The sequence below is a fragment of the Prionailurus bengalensis genome, chromosome B2, assembly GCF_016509475.1.
Source record: "Prionailurus bengalensis isolate Pbe53 chromosome B2, Fcat_Pben_1.1_paternal_pri, whole genome shotgun sequence".
Taxonomy (NCBI): domain Eukaryota; kingdom Metazoa; phylum Chordata; class Mammalia; order Carnivora; family Felidae; genus Prionailurus; species Prionailurus bengalensis.
Genome location: NC_057349.1, coordinates 131,411,497 through 131,435,027, shown reverse-complemented (window position 1 = coordinate 131,435,027; position 23,531 = coordinate 131,411,497). Strand labels below are relative to the sequence as shown.

Below are 23,531 nucleotides of genomic sequence, written 5' to 3'. Positions count from 1 at the left end.
AAATACTTTACAATTGAAATGTAATGCATTGGGTACTTTTGAATAAAATCAAGTAGAGACACGTGATACCTAAACCAACGTGGTTCCTTTTCCAAAATGGTTTGCTGGGAAAAGATGACATACATGCTCAAGCCCATCACAGCCACTATCAGTGGCCTAATTAGCATTTGTCCCCCATGCTTTGTCTGATTTGTCTTGAGCGCACTGGGATGAATCATTAGTGCTTTAATCTGTGTGGTTCTCTTATCCCCCCAGGGCTAGCAGTTGGTCTCAGGAATGCTGTGTCATCTAGTTCTGGTGAATGAGATGCAAGAAGTTTTTTAGGTGTGGTTCCCAGGAGAGCTCTCACTTTTCCCATGAAAAGGAACCTAGGTCCCTCCCCCTTTATATGACTGGGAAGTGGAGTGTCCGTCCGGAAGTGATGCCTAGGGGGCAGCCTTTGAACATGAGGTGACAAGTATGACAACAAGGTCAATGTGTGAAGGGTGGCAAAGCGGACAGTCAAAAAGCACTTGGTATTACATCACTTCTGGGCTGCCTGGCTTTATGCCTCTTATTATGAGAGGGATAGACCTGTATTTGTTGAAGTCCCTGTTGGTCGGATTTTCTGTTGCTTGGAATCAGACAAAGTCCGGAGACCAGCAAAACCCTTCTTCAACTATTTCTTAATACAGACGTAGTTTATGTATATAGCTATGGTAACTTCTAAGATAATGTCTCTGATTGGCCCTCTTTTATTTTTTACAGCCTGTAATATCTCACTAATATCACATTGAAAACACTGTGGTTTATCAATTTCAGAAACAATTTTGTCTTTAAAAATTATATTTGACCACTCTATTTGCTATTTCAGTTAGCTGTACATGTCTAGTTTCTTTCCAGTAACTAGAGTCATGCCTGCATGATGTTTGCATCAACTCCGTAATATCAAAAAATACTTTGTCTGTGGAGGAAAGCAAAACACAAAGCCACTAGAGATGGTTCTCACTTCAGAACTAGATCAGGGAATACTTTATTAAACCATTTGATTGACACTCTAGAAAATCTTAATTGAAGAGAGATTTTTATGCCAAACATTTACTTACTATGGAACCGCTAAAATGCATGTCTGCTTGGTTAGGAGGAGGTTAAATGTAAAATAATCCTCAATGTTCTTCAGAGTCCTGGGGTGAATATGATTATTTTGTGTTCTTTGCATCTAAATGTTCACACTCTTGAGATGTGCCTTCTAGGGAAGGTTATCACCTTCTGCCTCAACATTATTTGTCTTAAAGTACACGAGGTGGCCCAGGAGCTTTTGTAGTGGGCATGGAGCTATGAAAAACAAAGGGGTGAAATCTGGTCGGAAGCATATTCTTCTATATAGGGAGTCTAATACTAATATAGATGCTTCCTCTATTTTTAGAGTGACTTGGATTTGTGTTCAGATGATGAAACACGATAAAATTTCTACTCAATTCTGGGAGTGCTATGGTGAGAAAAATTGACCTGCCAATTTACAAACAGCAAAAGTCTAGACACTACCATAAAAATTGTTTAAATGACAGTGGGAAAATCAACATTAAAAATTATTAGAGCAATTAAGAAAAAATTTATTAAACACATGAATAAGCATCTCTGCATGTGACACAGAAAGTAAATGCAATATCCAGAAAATATATCCAATTATGCAGAGATGGAGCATTTTAATATGCTGATCTGCTTGTTTAATCCCTTGAGTCAAGGCATAATTAGCTACCAAAAGATTTGATCACTTCAAATCAGATGGTCAAATCTTTTGGCTTTGCTCTAGACTATCATCACATTGAATGAATTATTAATAATTCAGTCTTGGTGCTTTGAGTCAAGCCTATTAATAACAATCTTAGTTTTAGATTTTCCCTAAAAATTTTATAAGAAGGAGAGCTCTGTTATTATATTTAAATTTAAATGGAAGTATAATTGCCTGGTTATGCCATTGTTTGGGATACTTTTCAAGAGAGGCTTCAATCCTTGAGATGCTTCCCATTTTGAGATGTGTGTATCATCATGAATCCCTAATTAGTGTAAATCTTCTGCATTAGAAAAAAATCTGAGTTCTTAACTAATGGCTAGAGAAGTGGTAGTTCTGTTCTCTGCTTTTTCAAGTCAGTTGTTTTACTGTGCTTACTTTAGAATTTGGTAAGTAGGATCAACCCCCTGAGTCTATATTGTGTTGTCACTCTACCCACTGGAATAAACAGATTTGTTGCTGTTATCTACTTCCTGCTTTGAATCATACTCATTCATACATTGCTGTCCTCTCTGTTATGTATCCAGAACATACCCTGTTGTCAGTCACAACTTGAGAGCCATCCCCTCCATTGTAAATCCTTTCTTGGTAATTCTGGCCCATACGGATACAGCCGTCTCTACTTTTCAGTCTTCCACATCCATGTACACACCATAAATCTATCATAGTTTTCTTTCCCAGTGGGCCAGTTGCCCATTAAAATATATCTTAACATAACATTTCAGTCACCATACATTGAAAATCGCATTGGAAAAGAAGCCTATTTGCCATTCTTGAATATTTCGTTTATGTGTTAGTATTTTGTCATATGGTTTTACAATTATTTTCATAATTTAAGGTAGCTTTGTTTCATTCACTAATTGCTTTGTGTAACTTTTGTGTAACTAACAAGGGTTCATTCATCGGGAATCATGTTTTAAATTTCATTTTTCAACCTCAGTTTACCACAGAGCTGGATACATAAGCTGTCAATAATACTTGGGTATGTATTAAACTCTAGGATATTTCTTGGGTATGAATGCATTAGTCTGCTCATGCTGCTATTGCAAAATATTCTAGATTGGTGGCTTAAACGACAGAGGTTTATTTTCTCACGGTTCTGGAAGCTGAAAGTCCCAGATCAGAGAGCCATCAAATTCGGTTTCTGGTGAGAACACTTTTTCTGGCTTGCAGTTGGCTGCCTTCTCACTGTATCCTCACACTGCCTTTCCCCTATATGTGCATGGAGAGAGATCTCGGGTGTCTCTTCCCCTTTTTGTAAAGACACGAGTCCTATTGGTTTAAGATCTCACCCTTATGATCTCATTTAACCTTAATTACCTCCTTAAAGGCTCTATATCTAGATACAGCCCACATTAGGGTTTTAGAACTTCCACATACAAATTTGGGGGAAACATAATTTAGTTCATAACAAGGAGCTCTTAAATTATTAGTAAATATTTTAAGAAAATAACTATTGAATTTTTCTTTTTCTGTAAGTTCTTTTTTTTTTTCTGTTATATTTCTTCAACCTAGCTTGATGTAAGCCTCCATTTCACCTATATTTTTCTATAATCATGGAAGTTTTCCCTTGTAATGTTTTCTGCTTTCTATGGCTTGGCAGGTGTTAACTTTTTTCCTTAAAGTCTTAGCTGGAACTGGTCAAGACTCTTCTGGGAGTGTTACCTAAAAGGTCCCCCCCTGAAGGCTTGGCAGGGAGTGGGTCCAAGGCTGAGCTTTGTTAATCACTCCTGCTGCTCCCCTTTTCTGTATACCTCAAGCTCACCTTGAAGGGACCAACACATCATACCCACCTACTAAACAACTGTCTCAAGGACTTTTGTTGATGATCTCATAGGATTGGAAGCATATAGGAATGGTCTTAAGTCTGATTATTAGTGAGGCCAGATCTATTATGTGCAGAGGTTAGGGATGAGCCTGCTGACGTCTTAGTGTGAGTGGCTCATTTTTGACTAAAAGGAATGGACAGGTTTGTATGTCCAGATATACAGAAAGGATGATATTGATGTACCCCACATTTCAACTTACTATTTGCCATAAAAATAGGAATCGTAATTAATCCTCAGTTTTCTACTTTGAAAGACAGTCACACACACAAGTGCATACATGCACATGTGCCCACGTGTGCACACACACACACATACATACATACCTGAGCCAGATGTTTGACTCATTACCATAATCATCCTGTCACATTTGATATTTTCTTTCTTGGTTCTCCAAACTCTAGCCTCCTTAACAAATAGCATTTTCATATCTCTAAGTCTAACTCCTGTTTTTTATCATGGCTAAGTGGGCCACTTTTTTGTGTTTGGAGTTATTATCATTTTTAATCAAAACCCTTGGAGCTCTTTCCTGAATTTGTTGGATTGCTTTTTACTGGATTTTTCTTAGATGTTATTTCAGCTCTAACTATAGGTATGGCACTCTTAACTGTATGAACTTCCTATTATTTTAATGCAATATTGTTCTACAGGAATGAGGTTTTGTCTGTGTGCCTGAGTTAGTATAGAAATTTCTTCATATCCCCAGGTAGTCATTGTTTTCCTAGCTTTCATTAGCCAAATAACATTATTTTTGCCAGTAGCATGAAATGTTGTCTACTTATATTTTTCACTTAAGATTTGTGCATTTCTTTAATGAACTAAGACAAAAATCTTGTAAGTAAAAATGTTCTATGTAAGTGTTGTATTATGTATCATTCTCTTATTAGATCTTATTGTTTTATATCTTAACACTTTATTCTGTTGTGTGTGTGTGTGGGTGCTGATATTTATTTATTTAATTATTTAATCTATTGGAGAGAGAGAGAGCGTGAGCCGGGGAGAGGGGCAGAGGGAGAGAGAGAGAGAATCTTAAGCAGGCTCTATGCTCAGCATGGAGCCCAACATGGGGCTCGATCCCATGACGCTGGGATCATGACCTGAGCTGAAACCAAGAGTTGGGCGCTCAACTGACTGAGCCACCCAGGCACCCCCATATATACTACAGATTCTATCCAGTCCCTGTTGTGAATTTGGGAGGTTGGAACCTCTCTAAGATGCCTGTGGAAGCAGGGAAGGTTTACATCCTCATGGTCATCCTTGAGTTTGCTTTCCTGCTTCTGCTCTGCTTAGCAGGTGCACCTTCTTGTGGCCTTGCTTATGTTGCCCTGTTTTACATGAACTTAATGTAGGCGAGGAATCCAGTTTTTAAGTAAATTTTTCTTAGTGGACTGTCTTCTTTCTGTCCACGTAAGAAATTCATGTGTGAATGTAGTAGATAATTTTGAGGGTTGAGGAAGAAGAGAAGAGAGGGATGTTACAGGAGGGCAAACAACTTCAAAATAATATTAAAATGCTTGCCTTTAACTGCCCTTTGGTGTTCTCATGACCAGCCTGTTTTGACTATCCACTTTACCTTACGTAGCTTTCCCCTGAACTATCTCTTCTCTTTCCTCTTTCTCCATTTTACCTTTCCTTCTTAACCTTTACACCCCCCCCCCCCATCCTCTCCTTTAATTGCCTCTGAGTCCTCTAGTCTATGAGGCAGTTCAGCTGTCTCCCACCACTGGCCCCCAACTCAGCTATTTTCTACCATTGCATATTGCAATCTATCAAAGGGCTCAACTGGAACAGGATCCACTCTTAAAGAGGCAATTTGCTGAACAAAAAGACTTTTTATGTTTTATTTTGTTTTACTTGTGCCATAAGAACAGAATATCAAAATGCTGAAGAGTTGGTTATGGTTATACCATGTTTGTACAACTTTATGCACCAATAACTTTTGAGGTAGTAACAGATGGGGCATGAGAGAGATTTGATTTGGGTGAATTACTAGCTAAAATTAGAGATTAATGTGTTAGGTTCAGAATTTATTTTCATGTGCTAGAAATAAAAACTTCAAAGTAGTCAAATTCTAAAGAGGATAGATTCACATAAAATAACATGTGCATAATAATTATAATTTTAATTTTAAGTAGACTACACTATCCAAATAGTTTTTGCTTATCTAATATAACTTCAAAACTTTTGACTTTGTAAAGAATAAACTTCTTTTAACCTGAACTTTCAAACTGGCAGAACTATTTGAAGTAATGTATTATGATTTTAAATTCTGAGGTTTCTTCTCTGGTTTTTACTGGAGTGTCAGAAAGCAGGCGTCTTACTCCTTCACATTTATTCACTTTATGTTAACTTACCAAATTTGCCTTGATGAACAAATAACATGATAGCCAGATTTGGTCCCAGGAAACAGGTGTTTATTGTTCATTAAATCAATCCTTTCCCACTTTTCTGCCAATAACATATTAATTTATCCTACTTTAGTGAGCTATTTGTATGTTTACTTACACTAAATTAATGCTAATGAATAACTGGCAATGACCAGCTCCAACCTGGAAAGATAATTCACTTTTATTTTGAGGTAATTGTATATTCACATGCGATGGTTAGAAGTAATAGGGAAAGATCCCGTGTAACTTTTATTGTTTCCCTCAGTGGTAATATTTTCATTACCACAAGGATCTTCATGTTACTCTTTTATAGCCATGCCCACATTCCCCCTCCCCCCCAACCTTCCAACCCTCCCCAATCCTTGGCAACCACTAATCTGTTCTCTGTTTCTATAAATGTTTTCATTTCAGGAATGTTAAATACATGAAATCCTAGAGTATGTATACCTTTTTGAGACTGGCATTTTTTCCACTTAACATAATTCTTTGGAAATTCGCCTAGGTTGTTGCACATATCAATAGATCATTCCTTTTTATGGCTAATCATGGTATAGATGTATCACAAATTTGTTAAAGCATTCACACACTAAAGAACATCTGGGTTATTTCTAGGTTTTGACCATAATAAATAAAACTACTGTAAAAATTCTTCTACAGGTTTTTGTGTGAAGGAAAGTTTAGTTTCTCTGAGATAAATGCCAGGAGTACAGGTGGGTAGTATAGTACTTGCAAGTTTAATTTTTAAAAGAAATTGCTAACATTTTATCAGAGTGATTGTACCATTTTACATTCCCATTAGCAGTGTATGAGTTATCCAATTTCTCCCAGCTTTGTATATAGAAGTTGATGTCCTATTTTTTCTTTTATAAAAATATAAAAAAATTCTTATAGGTGTGTAGTGATATCTCATTGTGGCTTTAATTTGAATTTTCCTTAAGGCTAGTGATGTTGAACATCTTTTCAAGTACTTATTTGCCATCTGTATATCTTTTTTGGTGAACTGCCACTTCTTGTCTTTTCCTCATATTCTAATTAGATTGTTACTTAATTGTTGAGTTTTGAGAGTTCTCTAATATTTTAGATATTAGTCCTTTGTTGGGTATATGGTTTGCAAGTATTTTATTCTAATCTGGACTTGTCTTGTTTTTCTCTCAACAAGGTCTTTTGCAGAACAAAAGTATATAATTTTGATGAAATCAAATTTATAAATTTTTCCTTTTTGGATTGTGTTTAGTGTGAAGTCTTAGAACTCTGTCCAGCCCTAAATATTGCATTTTCCCCTAATTTTTTCTGAAAGTTTACATTTAAGTCCATGATCCATTTTGAATTAATTTTGTATCAGATGTAGAGATTGAGTTATCCAATCCATGAACATGGTATGCTTCTCCACTTATTAGATCTGCTTTGATTTCTTTTCTAACATTTTGTGGTTTTAAGCATATAAATTGTGTACATGTTTTTCTTAGATTTATACCTAAGTGCATGGTATTGTATTTAATTTTAATTGTCAAATGTTCATTGCTGTTATATAGAAATAAAGTTTATTTTGCATAATTGCCTTATATCATGTGATCTTGCTAAACTCTCTTATTCTAGGAGGTTTTTTTTTTTTAATTAGTATTATTGTTTCCTTGGGGTTTTCTTCTAGACAGTTATGTCATCTGCAAATAAGGACAGTTCTTTCTTTCTTTCTTTCTTTCTTTCTTTCTTTCTTTCTTTTCTTTCTTTCTTTCTTTCTTTCTTTCTTTCTTTCTTTCTTTCTTTCTTTCTTTTTCTCTTCATGCCTATGTTGAGATTGCATAGAATTGGTATTGATTCTTCTTTAAACATTTGGTAGAATTATTGATTGAAACCACTTACTTGGGCTTTGAAACTTCTTTTTGGGGGGTTTAAATTATGCATCCAATATCGTTAAGAGTTATAGGAATATTCAAATTACCTATTTCATATTCAGTGAGTTGTGGTAATTTGTGTTTTGAGGATGGTCCAATTCATCTAAGTTGTCAAATTTATGTGTGTTTTAGTTTTTATAGTATTCTCTTACACTTTTGACCCCTGCAAAGTCTGTAGTGACATCTCTCCCTTTTCCTTTCCCTTTCTTTCCCTTCCCTTTCCTTCCTGTCCCCTTTTTCTTTTTCTTTCTTTCTTTCTTTCTTTCTTTCTTTCTTTCTTTCTTTCTTTCTTTTTCTTTCTCTCCCTTTTCTTTCTTTTGTAATTTATGCCTTTTCTCACTTTTCTTTGCCAGTCTTGTTAGAGGTTTGCCATTCTTAATGATCTTTTCAACAAACCAGCTCTTTGTTTCATTGATTTTCTCTAATGTTTTTCTGTTTTTAATTTCATTGATTTCCATTCTTATCTTTATTATTTCTTTACTTCCATTTGCTTTGGATTTATTTTGCTCTTTTTTTCATAATTTCTTGAGGGGGAGCTTAGATAATTGATTTGAAACTGTTCCTATTTTTACTGTATGCATTTTCGGACTATAAATTTTCCTCACAGCACTGCTTTAGCTATGTCACACATAGTATTTTGATACATACTATTTTAATTTTCATTCATTGCAATGTATTTTTAATTCCTTTGAGATTTCCTTTTTGACCCATATATTATTTAGAAATATGTTGATTAGTTTTCAAGTATTTGAATATTTTCCCATTATCTATTATTGATTTCCAGTTTGATTCTATTGAGGTCAGAGAAAACACTTTGTGTGATTTAATTCTAAAGTTTTGAGATTATCTTATGGTCCAGGATATGATTTAGCTTGGTATATGTTCTGTGCACACTTGAAAATGTGCATTCTGCTATTATTGTGTGGTGTGTTCTATAAATGTCAATTAAATTCCATTGGTTGATGGTGTTGTTGAGTTATTTTATTCCTTGCTGATGTTCTTCCTAGTTTTTCTATCAATTGTTGAGAGAGAGTGTTGAAATTTCCAATATAATTCCCAACTTGTCTATTCTCCATTTAATGGTCTTAGTTTTTGTTTCACATATTTTGCAACTCTATTTTTTGGTACATACATGTTAGAATTCTTATAGCTTCTTGATAGGTTGATACTTAAGATTTATTTTTATTCATTTAAATTCAAGTTAGTTAAACAGTGTAGTATTGTTTTTTTTTAACATCAGATAATTTCCTTCTCTATCTCCAGTAATTTCCTTTGCTGTGAAGGTTCTACTTTATATAATATTAACATAATCACTTCTGCCTTCTTTTGATTAATATTTACATGGTATATCTTTTGCAACACTTTTACTTTCCATCTTGTATATAATTTGAAGTGAGTTTCTTCTAGATATCATACAATTGGTTCTTTTTTTTTAAAGTCCACTCTGCCACTCTATTTTAATTGGTGTATTTAGCCTATTTAACTTTAATGTAATTATTGGTTATGTTAGGACTTAAGTTTGTCATTTTATTTTTTTCATTTTAGTTTTCTCTGTTTTTTTTCTCCCCATGTGTTTTTCCTACCTTTATATGCCATGTATAGTACATATTTGAACATTTTTTAGAATTTTATTTTTATTTACATACATCATACATACATAACTTATTATAGTTGATGGTGTCATTATTTTGCAAGTTTGAATAAAGTGGAGAAATCTTACCTTCCTTTTTATCCTTTTCCCCTTCTTCATAGAATTGTCTTAAATATTTCCTCTCTATACATGTAGAACCATATCAGGTAGCAGTATAATTTTTGTTAGAAACTCAAGAGGAGAAGGGAAGTCTATTGTTTTTACTCCTATATTTGCTTATTCTGTTCATCCTTCCTGATGTTCAGTGATTTCTTTTCTGTTTATAGATTGTCTATTAGCCATTCTTTTGAGAAGCCTACTCACATTTGAATTGTTCTCCTAAATTGTTATGTTTCTCTGGCTACTGTCAAGATTTTTTCTTTGTTTTTAGTTTTCAGAAATTTAATTATGATATGTAGTGGCATGGATTTCTTTATTTTTCCTGTTTGGAATTTGCTTAGCTTCTTGAATCTGTAGGTTATATTTATTGGCAAGTTTGGAAAGATTTTAGACCTTATTTTCTCAAGAATTTTTCAGCCACACACTTTCCTCTCTTTTCAGGATTCAACTGCATGAATGTTAGATGTATACAGCAATTTTATTTATTTTACAGTAGTTTTATTTATTATAGTCAAAAGCTAGAAACAACCCAGCTGTCCCACAGGTCTCTAAATCTGTTCTTTTTTTCAGTCTATTTTCTCTCTGTTGCTTTGATTGATTAATTTCTGTTGTCTTGCAGCTTGCTGATTCTTTCTTTTGTCTGCTCCATTGTGTTCTTGAGCTTATCCACTGAGGTTATTATTTCAATTGTTATATTTTTCAGTTCTAAAATTTCCATTTGGTTCTTCTTTACATCATCTATTTTGTGTGTGTGTGTGTGTGTGTGTGTGTGTGTGCAGAGACTTTCTAATATTTTCATTTGTTTCAAATGTGTTCTAATGGGTTGTTGAAATTTAAAATCCTTTTCAGATAATTCTCACATCTCTGTCATTTTGATGTTGGCATCTTTCAAGCATTTAAAATTTTTATTTAGCTTGAGATCTTTGTGATATTTGATGTAAGGAATGACTTTCTGTTGAAATGTGGCCATTTTGAGAATTATGTAATGTGACTCTGGATTTTATTAAAATCTTTGGGTTTAGCTGGATTCCTTTAACACTCTCCATTAGGAGGGTGGGAGTGCTGCCTTGTTACCCAGATTCCCCATCCATTGACAACTGAAGGGATTGACCTTATTATTACTGAGTATGGTGGGAGTCCCAGCTTTCTAGTGGCCTCCACTGATACCTTCTTGGTGAAAGAAATAGAAATGTTTTGTTACTTCTCCTGAAACATGTGTGTGTAAAAATGAGTATTTCCAAAAATTAATTATAGGGATGAGGTGGTTGATGTTATGCAAATAATTTTTCTTGAATATTTTAATTTATGTATATTTGAGCTCCTGAATAATTGTTTTTATTTAATTTGTAATATTTAAATTGTTGTAAGTCTACTGTACTGAACAGTGGGGGCCATAGGTATTATTCCTTTATTAAACCAAAAAGTAATACTTGTGCTCTGTGACAAATCCAGTGAATTCACAATAATTTAGAGTAAAATGGTCCTCCCCATCCCAACTCCATTCTCCAGATGTAACTACCTTTAACAGTCAGACCCAGTTTCACCCAGTTTTTAGTCTCTATTTACAGTTTTATTCATGTTTTTCCACCTCATTTACTCACTCCAACTTATTTCTGTACATCCTTTGTAAGCTTATCCTTCTCTATCTAGCTATCAAATGTTGGGATGCTTTCAGACTTTGTTCTAGAAACCTTTTCTTCTACATCAATATTGTTTTTCTTTGTCACTCATCTATCTCCTTGCCTCAGTTGCCACTTCGATGACTCATAAGCTTATTTTTCTAGTTCAGATCTCTGGTCTGAGTGTCAAACCAATTATGCCAACTCTGCATGTGACAGCTCCTTTTGTATCTAAATGGCACTTCAAGCCCCATACAAAAACCAGACTAGTGATCTTCCCTTCCAACCTCTTACAGATTTCACATCTTAATGAGTGGTACAACTATATATTGAGTTATATTTGCCAGAAGCCTAGAGTCATTGTTGCTTCCCTTTTTCCTTCACCTCCCATACCCAGTTAATCCACCATTCCTGTGGCTTTTCCTTCCTGAATCTGCCCACTCCTTCCCTTTTCTACCTCCATGCTTTCATCATCTCCTGCCTGGGCTAATGAAGTCCTTTCCTAAATGGACTTTTTCTGCTTTAATCTCATTGCGTTTGAATTAATTTTTTACTCTGTAACAAGAGAGATACTTTCAAAATAAAAATTTGGTCATGTTACCAGCCTACTTAAAATGTTTCATTTTTTTTTTATTGCTCTTACAGTAAATACCCAAATCCTTAACATAGCATAGTGTGGATTGTGTACTTGACAATCAGTAAGTATTTGTGGAAAAATGAATAGATGAACTTACATAGTTTAGAGTGTTTGCTATTAAAATAGTATTGTTAATACATGTATCTCTATATATCATTTTTTACTGTTGTTATATTTCTATTTGATATATTTTTAGAAATGGGGCTGCTAGTATGGTTTGTTTCTCATCTATTAAGTATCAGGGGTAAAGGAGAAATTGGTGTAGTGCCTTGTAGTCATCAAGAGAAAAAGAGAAGTCTGATCTAAGAAGATCAGTGATGATTTATTAAAGGAGCTGTCTTGTACCTTCTATTGGATGGGGGGGGGGGGGAATTATATCCCAAAGAATTGCCCAATGACTTAAGGACTTTTTTTTTTTGACATTTTATGCCAAATAACTTTAGGTAAAATGTTTTGTAAGGGAGAGAAAAGAACAAATGAGTCAGATTTTCATATTTGTAACAAATGTGACTTATTCCTATGTTTATTTTGCTTACATGTTTTTCTTATTAAAGACAATATATGGAAACTAGGTTGTTTAAGGAAAGGCATGATTTGAAATAGGGTGGTCACATAAGAAGGGTGAATAGAAGTAATGTATGAATTGTAATTTTCATAGAAATAAAGGATCTGTTTACTAGTGTAGTAGATACTGGGCAGAATGTGATATAGACAAATAGTGTTTTCAGAGACATGTTCTTCCACCTCTGTCTCTTTTGGTTTACTCAATGGAAGGAAGGTGGCGGTGCTGGTGCTTGTGAAGTAGGTAGAAAACAGGATGAAGGTCCTGAACAGGGGCCTGAAAGATGGGGGACTAGGAGTATCAGTTTGCTACTGGTGCTGCATTTACTAGTTTTATGACCTTGGGCAAGGTAGCTAATCTCTATGATACTATGTGTCCCATCTGAAAATAGTACTAACCACTGATTTACATGCAAAGTAGGTTGGATGTGATCATTTGTTTTATTATTTATTAATGTATTTATTAAAAAAATTCATTTGTTTGAGATGATACTAAAATGCTTTATTGCTGATTTTAGTTATGAATTTGCATACCAAAAGATAAAAAGGCTGTAAAATGACTCACAACGGGCAGTTAGGGCAGTGAGAGGTAACCATAAAAGTCTGAGAGTTAATATGCTTCTGGAAATATGCATTTATTCAAAGGGAGCACAGAACTCTGTGAAATTCATATGTAACTCTACAAATTTTTTTTCTGTTTCTCCCCTCACTGTAGCCTATTTTTGTTGATACTGAAATGTGTAGATTAAGCAGCTTTATATTTATTTTCTTCTTCCTATTAATTTTGCATCAGCTACTTTGTGGCTGTTTAAGCAAAACATTGATTTAATTTCTCTGTTTGTCATTTCTTCTTGTTCCAGGCAATGGACCTCACCACGACCGTTGCTGTACTTATAATGAAAACAACTTGGTGGATGGTGTTTATTGTCTCCCAATAGGACACTGGATTGAGGCCACTGGGCACACCAATGAGATGAAGCACACAACAGACTTCTATTTTAATATTGCAGGCCACCAAGCCATGCATTATTCAAGGTAAAAATAGTGCCATGTTTATAAGCATAGAAGTAGGACGAGAGGTAGTATTAGGACAATGGAAGTGTTTACCGTGTTCAAAGCAGCAGTGTCTCCCTTTGGGGAGGCATGTGGGCCTGCAGTACTTTAAGGAGATAAATTATAGTGAATCATTGTGTGAGCTTTTCTGGTTCTAGATGTGAAGGATCCTTTTTATAGAATTCTTTTATTAATTACATAAACTGCCATCAACGTATTTTGACCAGACTGTAGTTGGCCAATCTTTGTACTTACATAGTGGATCCTAGACCAGCATGTATATCTTTTATGCTGCTGACCAACAGTGAAACAAAAACTGGTGTCTCTTTATAAAGTTTTATTCAGATAAACATGTGTAAATACAGACATAAAACTAGATCAGATGTGATCATTTGCTATACTATTTAATAATATATTTATTTTTTGTGTATGTAATTGTTAGGCCAGCAATATTTGCCATAATAAAAATTGAAACACTAATGAGGCTGCTAACTAAAAAGTAAGGTTCAGTACACTTTCCTTCATTTCCACTCATCAGAAGTAATTATTTCCAATGATTTTATGGTTAGTTTTTCTGGAGGTTAAATCCAAGTCTTAAATAATATTCCTATCGTGTTATCAATTCATATAATGTATCAATTTAAAAATAGCTATTATTTCCTATCTGTGGCATGAGAGAGATTTAGCTCACTTCTATTTGTTCTCTTTCCCCACTGCCAATCCCTACCAGCTCATTAAAAAATTCCTTTGTTATTTGACTTCATAAAAATTCTGTTTCTCGACCCATACATTTTTGACAGTGCCTCTTGATTTCCTGCTGGATAAGTCAGGGATTTATTGTCCCCATATTTTCCTCCACATCTACTTCCGCCTGTTAACTCCTACTGTGCATTACTTTCACCTTCTCGAGGTTTATAGAATTTACACTTCATTTACTAAATATAAGTAAGTCTTTTATAGTTTGATGATTTAAAAATGGAAACCAATATTCAACATTTAAAATATCATGTAAATACTATTTACTGTGGATCATGCAGTGTTTGTATCATAGACAAAGAGAGACATTCTCATCTTCTTAAAAACTATTGCTTTGGGGCTCCTGGGTGGCCCAGTGGGTTAAGCGTCCAACTTCAGCTTGGGTCATGATCTCACAGTTCATGAGTTTGAGCCCCACATTGGGCTCTGTGCTGACAGCTCAGAGCCTGGACCCTGCTTCAGATTCTGTGTCTTCCTCTCTCTGTGCCCCTCCCCTGCTCACTCTCTTCTCTCTTTCTCTCTCTCAAAAATTAATAAAAAAACATAAAAAAACTGTATTGCTTTGAATGAGAGATATAATTAATACAAACAGGGTTGTGAGTGGTAATATGAGTATAACATTTCATCATGGTATTAGGGAATTCATGTTCTTCTTGGACACACCATTCTTTTAAATCCATGCTAGATGTTGGCCTTGCCGATGGATTGGAGGCAGAGCATGAGGAAGAGAGGAGTTAAGCATGACTTATGGCGTTATGGTCTGAAGAACTGGATTAATGGTATTGCTGTGTATTGAGATGAGGAAGACGAGATGAGAAGACTAGAGTATGGATTGAGATAACAATTCTGTTGTTGGCATATTACATTTGAAATGTGGGTTAGATTGCAGAAAGGAAATCAATTTGATATCTGGATGTTTATGGAGAGGTTGGGAGTGGACAGATAAAATTGGGGTTATCATTATCTGGGTGACTTCTAAGTAATGAGTTTAGATGGAATCATTTAGTGAATGAGTGAAATATAGCAGAGAAAAAGAAAATAAGGGAAAATAATAAGCCCGTGGATCGATACAACTTGGAGATCAAAGAGAAGAGGATCCAGAGAAGAGAACTGAAAAGAAGCATCTGTTGAGATGTTCTGACCTTTAATGAGGATGTGTTTATGAGTTATTTTTCATTTTTCCTGGACCACAATTGCTGAAGAGTCGTGTCTTAGGCTCTAGGGATTTTCTTCTACTATTTGATTATTCCTCTTCCTTCATTGTTTTTGTTGTATCATTAAAAACCTTCCCTAGATGGATTTTGGACCTCTTGGATTTATATATTTTGTTGTTTTTGTTGAATATCACATTTTCTGTTTAAATTTAACATCTCAGAACTAGATAGGAAAATTTTTTTCAATTATTGTCAAGTTAGCTAACATACAGTGTATACATTGTGCTCTTGGTTTCAGGAGCAGATTCCCGTGATTCATTGCTTACGTGCAACCCTCAATGCCCATCATCCATTTTCCCCTTCCCCCTCCCCATCAACCCTCAGTTTGTTCTCTGTATTTAAGGGTCTCTTATGGTTTGCCTCCATTTCTCTCTGTTTGTAACTATTTTTTCCTTCCCTTCCCCCATGATCTTCTGTTAAGTTTCTCAATTTCCACATATGAGTAAAAATGTATCACATCTGTCTTTCTCTGATTGACTTATTTCACTTAGCATTATACCCTCCAGTTACATCCATGTTGCTGCAAATGGCACGGTTTCATTCTTTCTCATTGCCAAGTAGTATTCCATTGTATATTTAAACCACATCTTCTTTATCCATTCATCATTTGATGGACATTTAGGCTCTTTCCATAATTTGGCTATTGTTGAAAGTGCTGCTATAAACATTGGGGTACATGTGGCTCTATGAATCAGCACTCCTGTATCCTTTGGATAAATTCCTAGTAGTGCTATTGCTGGGTCATAGGGTAGTTCTATTTTTAATTTTTTGAAGAACCACCACACTGTTTTCCAGAGTAGCTGCACCGGTTTGCATTCCTACCAGCAGTGCAAGAGGGTTCCTGTTTCTCTACATCCTCGCCAACATCTGTTGTTTCCTGAGTTGTTAATTTTAGCCACTCTGACCAGTGTGAGGTAGTGTCTCAGGGTGGTTTTTATTTGTATTTCCCTGATGAGGAGTGATGTTGAGCATCTTTTCATATGTCTGCTGGCCGTCTGGATGTCATCTTTGAAAAAGTGGTTGTTCATGTCTTCTGCCCATTTCTTCAGTGGATTATGTTTTTTGGGTGTTGAGTTTATAAGTTCTTTATAGGTTTTGGATGCTAACTCTGTATCCGATATGCCATTTGCAAATATCGTCTCCCATTCTGTCAGTTGCCTTTTAGTTCTGTTGATTGTTTCCTTTGCAGTGCAGAAGCTTTTTATCTTGATGAGGTCCCAATAGTTCATTTTTGCTTTTATTTCCCTTGTCTTTGGGGACACCTTGAGTAAGAGGTTGCTGTGGCTGAGGTCAAACGGTTGTTGTCTGTTTTCTCCTCTAGGGTTTTGATGGTTTCCTGTGTCACGTTTAGGTCTCTCATCCGTTTTGAGTTTATTTTTGTGTATGGTGTAAGAAAGTGGTCCAGTTTCATTCATCTGCATGTTGCTGTCCAGTTCTCCCAGCACCATTTACTAAAGAGACTTTTTCCCTTGGGTGCTCTTTCCTGCTTTGCCAAAGAGTAGTTAGTTAGCCATGCAATTTGTGGGTCCAATTCTGGGTTCTCTATTCTATTCCATTGGTCTATGTGTCTGTTTTTGTGCTGATACCACACTGTCTTGATGATTACAGCTTTGTCGTAGAGGATAAAGTCCGGGATTATGATGTTTCCTGATTTGTTTTTCTTTTTCAACATTACTTTGGCTATTTGGAGTCTTTGGTGGTTCCATATAAATTTTAGGATTGTTTGTTCTAGCTTTGAGAAGAATGCTCATGCAATTTTGATTGGGATTTCATTGAATGTATAGATAGCTTTGGGTAGTATTGACATTTTAACAATATTTGTTTTTCCAATCCATGAGAATGGAATGTTTTTCCATTTCTTTGTGTCTTCTTCAAATTTTTTCATAAGTTTTCAGCATTCAGATCTTTTACATCTTTGGTTAGGTTTATTTCTAGGTATTTTATGGTCTCGGTGCAATTGTAAATGGAGTCCATTTATTGATTTCTCTTTCTGTTGCTTAATTATTGGTGTTAAGAAATGCAACTGATTTCTGTACATGATTTTGTATTCTGCAGCTCTGCTGAATCCATGTATCAGTTCTAGCAGCTCATGGGAGTCTTTTGGGTTTTCCATGTAGAGTATCATGTCATCTGTAAAAAGTGAAAGTTTGATTTCTTCTTTGCCAATTCGGATTTATTTTATTTCATTTTGTTGTCTGATTGCTTTGCTGAAGCTAGGACTTCCAATACTATGTTAAACAACAGTGGTGAGAGTAGATACCCCTGTCGTGTTCCTGATCTTAGGAGGAAAGCTCTTAGTTGAGCATGATATTAACTGTGGGGTTTTCATATATGGTTTTTATGATGTTAAGGTATATTTCTTCTATCCTGACTTTCTTGAGGGTTTTTATTAAGAAAGGATGCTGTATTTTGTCGAATGCTTTTTCTGCATCTATTGAGAGGATCATATGTTTCTATTAATGTGATGTATCACATTGATTGATTTGCAAATATTGAACCAGCCCTGCATTCCAGGAATGAATCCCACTTGATCATGGTGAGTAATTCTTTTAATATACTGTTGAATTCAGTTTGCTAGTATCTTGTTGAGAATTTTACATCCGTGTTCATCAGGGATATTGGCCTCTAATTCTCTTTTTATGTGGGGTCTTTGTCTGGTTTGGGAATCAAGGTAATGCTGGCTTCATAGAATGAGTCTAGAAGCTTTCCTTCCATTTCTATTTTTTGGAACAGCTTGAAAAGGATAGGTATTAACTCTGTTTTAAATGTCTGGTAGAATTCCTCTGGGAAGCCATCTGGCCCAGGACTCTTATTTATTCAGAGATTTTTAATAACTGATTTAATTTCTTTCCTGGTGATGGGTCTGTTCAAATTTTCTATTTCTTCCTGTTTGAATTTTGGTTGTATGTGAGTATCTTGGAATTTGTCCATTTCTTGCAGGTTGTCCAGTTTGTTGGTGTATAATTTTTCATAGTATTCTCTAATTATTGTTTGTGTATCTGTGGTTTTGGTTGTGATGTCCCCTCTTTCATTTGTGATTTTATCTGTTTGGGTTCTCTTTCTTTTCTTTTCGAGACGTCTGGCTAGGAGTTTATCAATTTTGTTTATTTTTTCAAAAAACCAGCTCTTAGTTTCATTGATCTGTTCTACTGTTTTATTGGATTCTATATTGTTTATTCTGCTCTAATCTTTATTATTTCTCTTCTTCACTGGCTTTGTGGTTTCTTTGCTGTTCTACTTCTAGTTCCTTTAGGTGTGCGGTTAGGTTTTGTATTTGGGATTTTTCTTGTTTCTTGAGCTAGGCCTGGATTGCAATGTATTTTCCCCTTAGGACTGCCTTTGCTTCATCTTGGATTTATATCTTATTCTGGACTTTTTAAAAATATTTTCATCTCTTGGTTTTATTGATTTAAATTTTGTAGACTTTATTTTATTTCTTCCAACTCAACTAACTTTTTTCCTTAATTTTGATAATTGTATTCTTAATTTTCATGGACTCTTATTTTGTTATTCCCTTATCGCATATTCATTTATTCTAGTTTGTGAATGGATATCTTGTTGAGTTTTTCTTATAATACTATTAAGAATGATTTGAAGTCCTCCTATCTTACTGGAATTATCTTGTTTCCTTCAGAATCAGTTGTTCTCTTCTCGTTTGACCTTTCTCTTTTTTGTCATTAGTTTTAAAACATTGTTTTTTGTTTGTTTGGTTGGTTGTTTGTTGTTGTTTTTTTTCCTGAGAGAGAGACAGAGCCCAAACCTCAGAGAGACAGAGAGAGAGGGAAACACAGAATCTGAAACACGCTCCAGGCTCTGAGATGTCAGCACAGAGACTGACATGGGGCTTGAAGTCACAAACCACAAGATCATGACCTGAACTGAAGTCAGACCCTTAACTGCCTAAGTCACCCAGGTGCCCCTTTTGTTGTTGGTTTTAAATATAACTGGAAATTTTTAGTTGTTCACATTTATTAATGGAAAGAATAGGTTGATTATTTAATTTGATGGGTATGAGTTTCCTCTGCTATTACTAGCTTCTAATCCTATAACAGTGTTGGCACAAGCTGTGTGCATGTGGGTAGATCATGTCTCCCTGAGTAGAACAGAAGCAGACAATCAGCTTGGGCACTATGGCTACCCTACTCTGCATGAAAAGATGAGGAGGACCTGTGTGGGACACACCTCTCACTCTGAGAGTCTTTGCTCCCCATATAGATGTTTCAATTTTTTTTTTTTTGAGAGAGAGAGAGGGGAAGAGGGAGAGTGGGAGAGAGGAAGAGAGAAAGGGAGAGAAAGAATCCCAAGGAGTCTCACTGCTGTCAGCACAGAGCCTGATGCAGGGGTGATCTCATGAACTGTGAGATCATGACCTGAGCAGAAATCAAGAGTCAGATGCTTAACCAGCTGAGCCACCCAGGAGTCCCGGATGTTTCAGCATTTAAAAAAGGTATTTCTTCACATAAAGTATCATAGCTGAATGGGGGATGCGTATGAATCATATTCTCACAGTTCATTCACAGTTCATACAAAAAAGGGTAAATTAAAAAATTTTCTTTAGGGGCGCCTGATTGGCTCATTCAGTTGTTTGACTTTGGCTCAGGTCATGTTCTCAGGTTCATGGATTTGAGCTCCACATTGGGCTCTCACTCTCAGCACAAGCTTGCTTCATATCCTCTGTCTCTCTCTCTCTCTCTCTCTGCCCCACTGCACTTCTCTTTCTCAAAAATAAGTAAACATCTAAAAATTTTTCTTTATTAAATTTTTTTATGTTTATTTATTTTAGAGAGTGAGAGAGACAGAAGGCGAGCGAGGGGCAGAGAGAGAGGGAGACACAGAATCCGAAACAAGCTCCAGGCTCTGAGCTGTTAGCACAGAGCCCAATGTGGAGCGTGAACCCACGAACTGTGAGATCATGACCTGAGCTGAAATCTGACACTTAACTGACCGAGCCACCCAGTTGCCCCCCAAAATATTTCTTTAAAGCAACTTAGTTTTACATCTAAGTATCTATTCTACTGAATTCTCAGATAATTCCACTTGTTATTATCCTTCTTAGGTGTGTGTGTGTATGTATATATGTATGTATATATATTACATAGAATTTATATGTATATAATATATATACATATTTGTGTATATATGTATATATATGTTCAGATATATACATATATATTTGTATGTGTATATATGTGTGTGTGTATATATATATATACACACATATATATATAATACCCATCTGTTGAGAGTTATCATAAATTGATATTGAATTTAATCATGCTTTTCCTGCATTTTGCATGTATGTATTTACATCTGAGAAGGATAATAATAGGTTGAAAAAACACATAATATATATATGAAAATATAAAACATATAAGTAACACATACAATATAGAACATATATTTATACATGAGGTATATATGTAATATATAATACACACAGAAACACATAGCTAGATACATATATAAATGGGATAAAATTTCAGAATTATCATAGTTTAGAACTAAATAATGGTATTCTTTGTTCCTCTATTTATTTATCTCTATAACATAGATAACTGGAAACTTGGGAATAAATAACAATTGTTTATAATGGACCTGGAGCCATATCTTTACTTTTCAAGCATCCTCTTAACTTCCAAGATTTCTCACATTTCAGTTCCAGAGTCATCTACTTGAAAATCAGTTGAGTGGTATGATGTAAAAAAAAATATTTAAATTGAGGCATATTTGACATATGACATTACATGACTTCCATGTGTACAACATAATGATTTAATATTTATATACACTGGGAAATGATACCACAATAAATCTTGCTTCCCCTGTCACTATATAAAGTTACATAGCATACATACAATATTATTGACTGTAGTCACCATGCTGTACATGATGTCCCTATGGCTTATTTATTTTATGACTGTAAGTTTGCACTTTTAACAATTTTCTCCCATTTCACCCCACCTCCCAGCCCTCTCGTATCTGGCAACTATCAATCTATTCTCTTCATCTATGTGTTATGTTATATTTTATTTGTTTGTTTTGTTTTTTAGATTCCACATCTAAGTAAAATCGTATGGTGTTTGCCTTTCCTCTGTCTTACTTATTTCACTCAGCATACTGTTATGTTCCATCCCTGTTGCAAATGAATATTTGATTATTTTTTTATGGCTGAGTGGTATTCCATTGTGTGTGTATTTGTGTGTGTGTGATATCACATCTTTATCCATTCATCCATCAACAGACACTGGTTGTTTCCATATCTTGGCTGTTGTGAATAATACTGCAATGAACATAGGGATACATACGTGTTTTTGAATTCATGTTTTCATTTTTCTTCAGATAAATATCCAGAAGTGGAATTTCTGGACCACATGGTGGTTCTATTTTTAGTTTTTTTTTTTTAATTTTATATTTAAAATTTAATTTACTCAGCATGGAGCCTGCCGTGGGGCTCAGTCTTACCACCCTGGGATCATGACCTAAGCTGAAATGGAGAGTCAGATGCTCAACCAACTGAGCTACCCAGGTGCTCCTATTTTTAGTGTTTTGAGTAATTTCCACTGTTTTCCAGAGTGGTGACATAAATTTGGATTCCCACCAACAGTGAATGAGGATTCCCTTTTCTCCACATTCTCACCAACACTTGTTACTTCTTGTCATTTTGATAGCAACCGTTCTGACACATGTTAGAATGGTATCTCATTGTGGTTTTGATTTGCATTTCCCCAATGATTAGTGATGCTGAGCATCTTTTCATGTACCTTTGGTCATCTACATGTCTTATTTGGAAAAATGTCTATTCACATCTTCTGCCCATTTTTGAATTTTATTGTATGAGTTCTTTATATATTTTGGATATTAACTCCTTGTCAAAAATATGATTTGCAAACATCTTCTCCCATTCAGTAAGTTGCCTTTTTTATTTTGTTGATAATTTCCTTTGTTGTGCAGAGGTTTTTAGTTTGATGTAATCACATTTGTTTACTTTTGCTTTTGTTGATATTATCTTTGGAGTCAGATCCAAAAAAATATTGCCAAGAGCAGGGTCAAGGAGCTTACTGCCTATATTTCCCTGTAGGAGTTTTATGGTACCAGGTCTTACATTCAAGTCTTAAATCCATTTTGAGTTAATTTTTGTGTATGGTGTAAGATAGTGTTCCAGTTTCATTATTTTGCATGAGACTGTCCAGTTCTCCCAATATCATTTATTGAAAAGACTCTCCTATCCCCATTGTGTATGCTTGACTTCTTTATCATAAATTAATTGGCTATATATGCAAAAGTTTATTTCTGAACTCTGTGTTTTCTTCTATTGATCTATGTGTCTGTCTTTATGCCAATACCCTACTGTTTTGATTACTAGAGCTTTGTGATGTGGTTTGAAATCAAGGAGTGTGATTTTGCTTTGTTCTTCTTTCTCAAGATTGCTTTGGCTGTTTGGGATGTTTTGTGGTTCCATAAAAATTTTAGGATTGTTGTATTGCTATTGGGATTTTTAAGAGACCACATTGGATCCATGGATTGCTTTGGATAATATGGAGATTTTCATAATGTTAAGTTTTTAATCCATGAGCACAGAATATTTTTCCATTTATTTGTGTCTTCTTCAATTTCTTTTATCAGTGTCATGTAGTTTTTAGTGTACAGGTCTTTCACCTCCTTAGTTAAACTTATTCCTGGGTATTTTATTCTTTTTGACACAACTGTAAATGGGATTGTTTTCTTAACTTTTCTTTCTGATAGTTTGTTGTTAGTGTATAAAAACAATGGATATTTGTGTCCTGATTTTGCATCCTGCAGCTTTACTGAATTTGTTTATCAGTTCTAACTTTTTTTTAGTAGAGTCTTTAGAGTTTTTTCCATATAAAGTCATGTTGTTTGCAAATAGTGACAGTTTTACTTTGTCCTTTCTAATTTGGATACTTTTTATTTATTTTTGTTGCCTAATTTCCTGGATAGGATTTTCAATACGATGTTTAATAAAGGTGGCAAGAGTTGGAAACCCTTGTCTTGTTCTTGATCTTAGAGGAAAAGCTTTCAGCTTTTCACTGTTGAGTATGATGTT

At 34.9% G+C, this 23,531-nt stretch overlaps 1 protein-coding gene across 2 annotated transcripts in view; it reads left to right on the top strand.

The window, feature by feature from the left end:
* EPM2A (EPM2A glucan phosphatase, laforin) overlaps nucleotides 1-23,531 on the top strand; it is a 108,325-nt gene that overhangs the window by 26,066 nt on the left and 58,728 nt on the right. For both annotated transcript variants that reach the window (XM_043592541.1, XM_043592540.1), the window contains exon 2: nucleotides 13,304-13,478. In XM_043592541.1, the coding sequence (XP_043448476.1) occupies nucleotides 13,304-13,478 (175 nt within the window). The remainder of the gene's footprint in view (nucleotides 1-13,303; nucleotides 13,479-23,531) is intronic.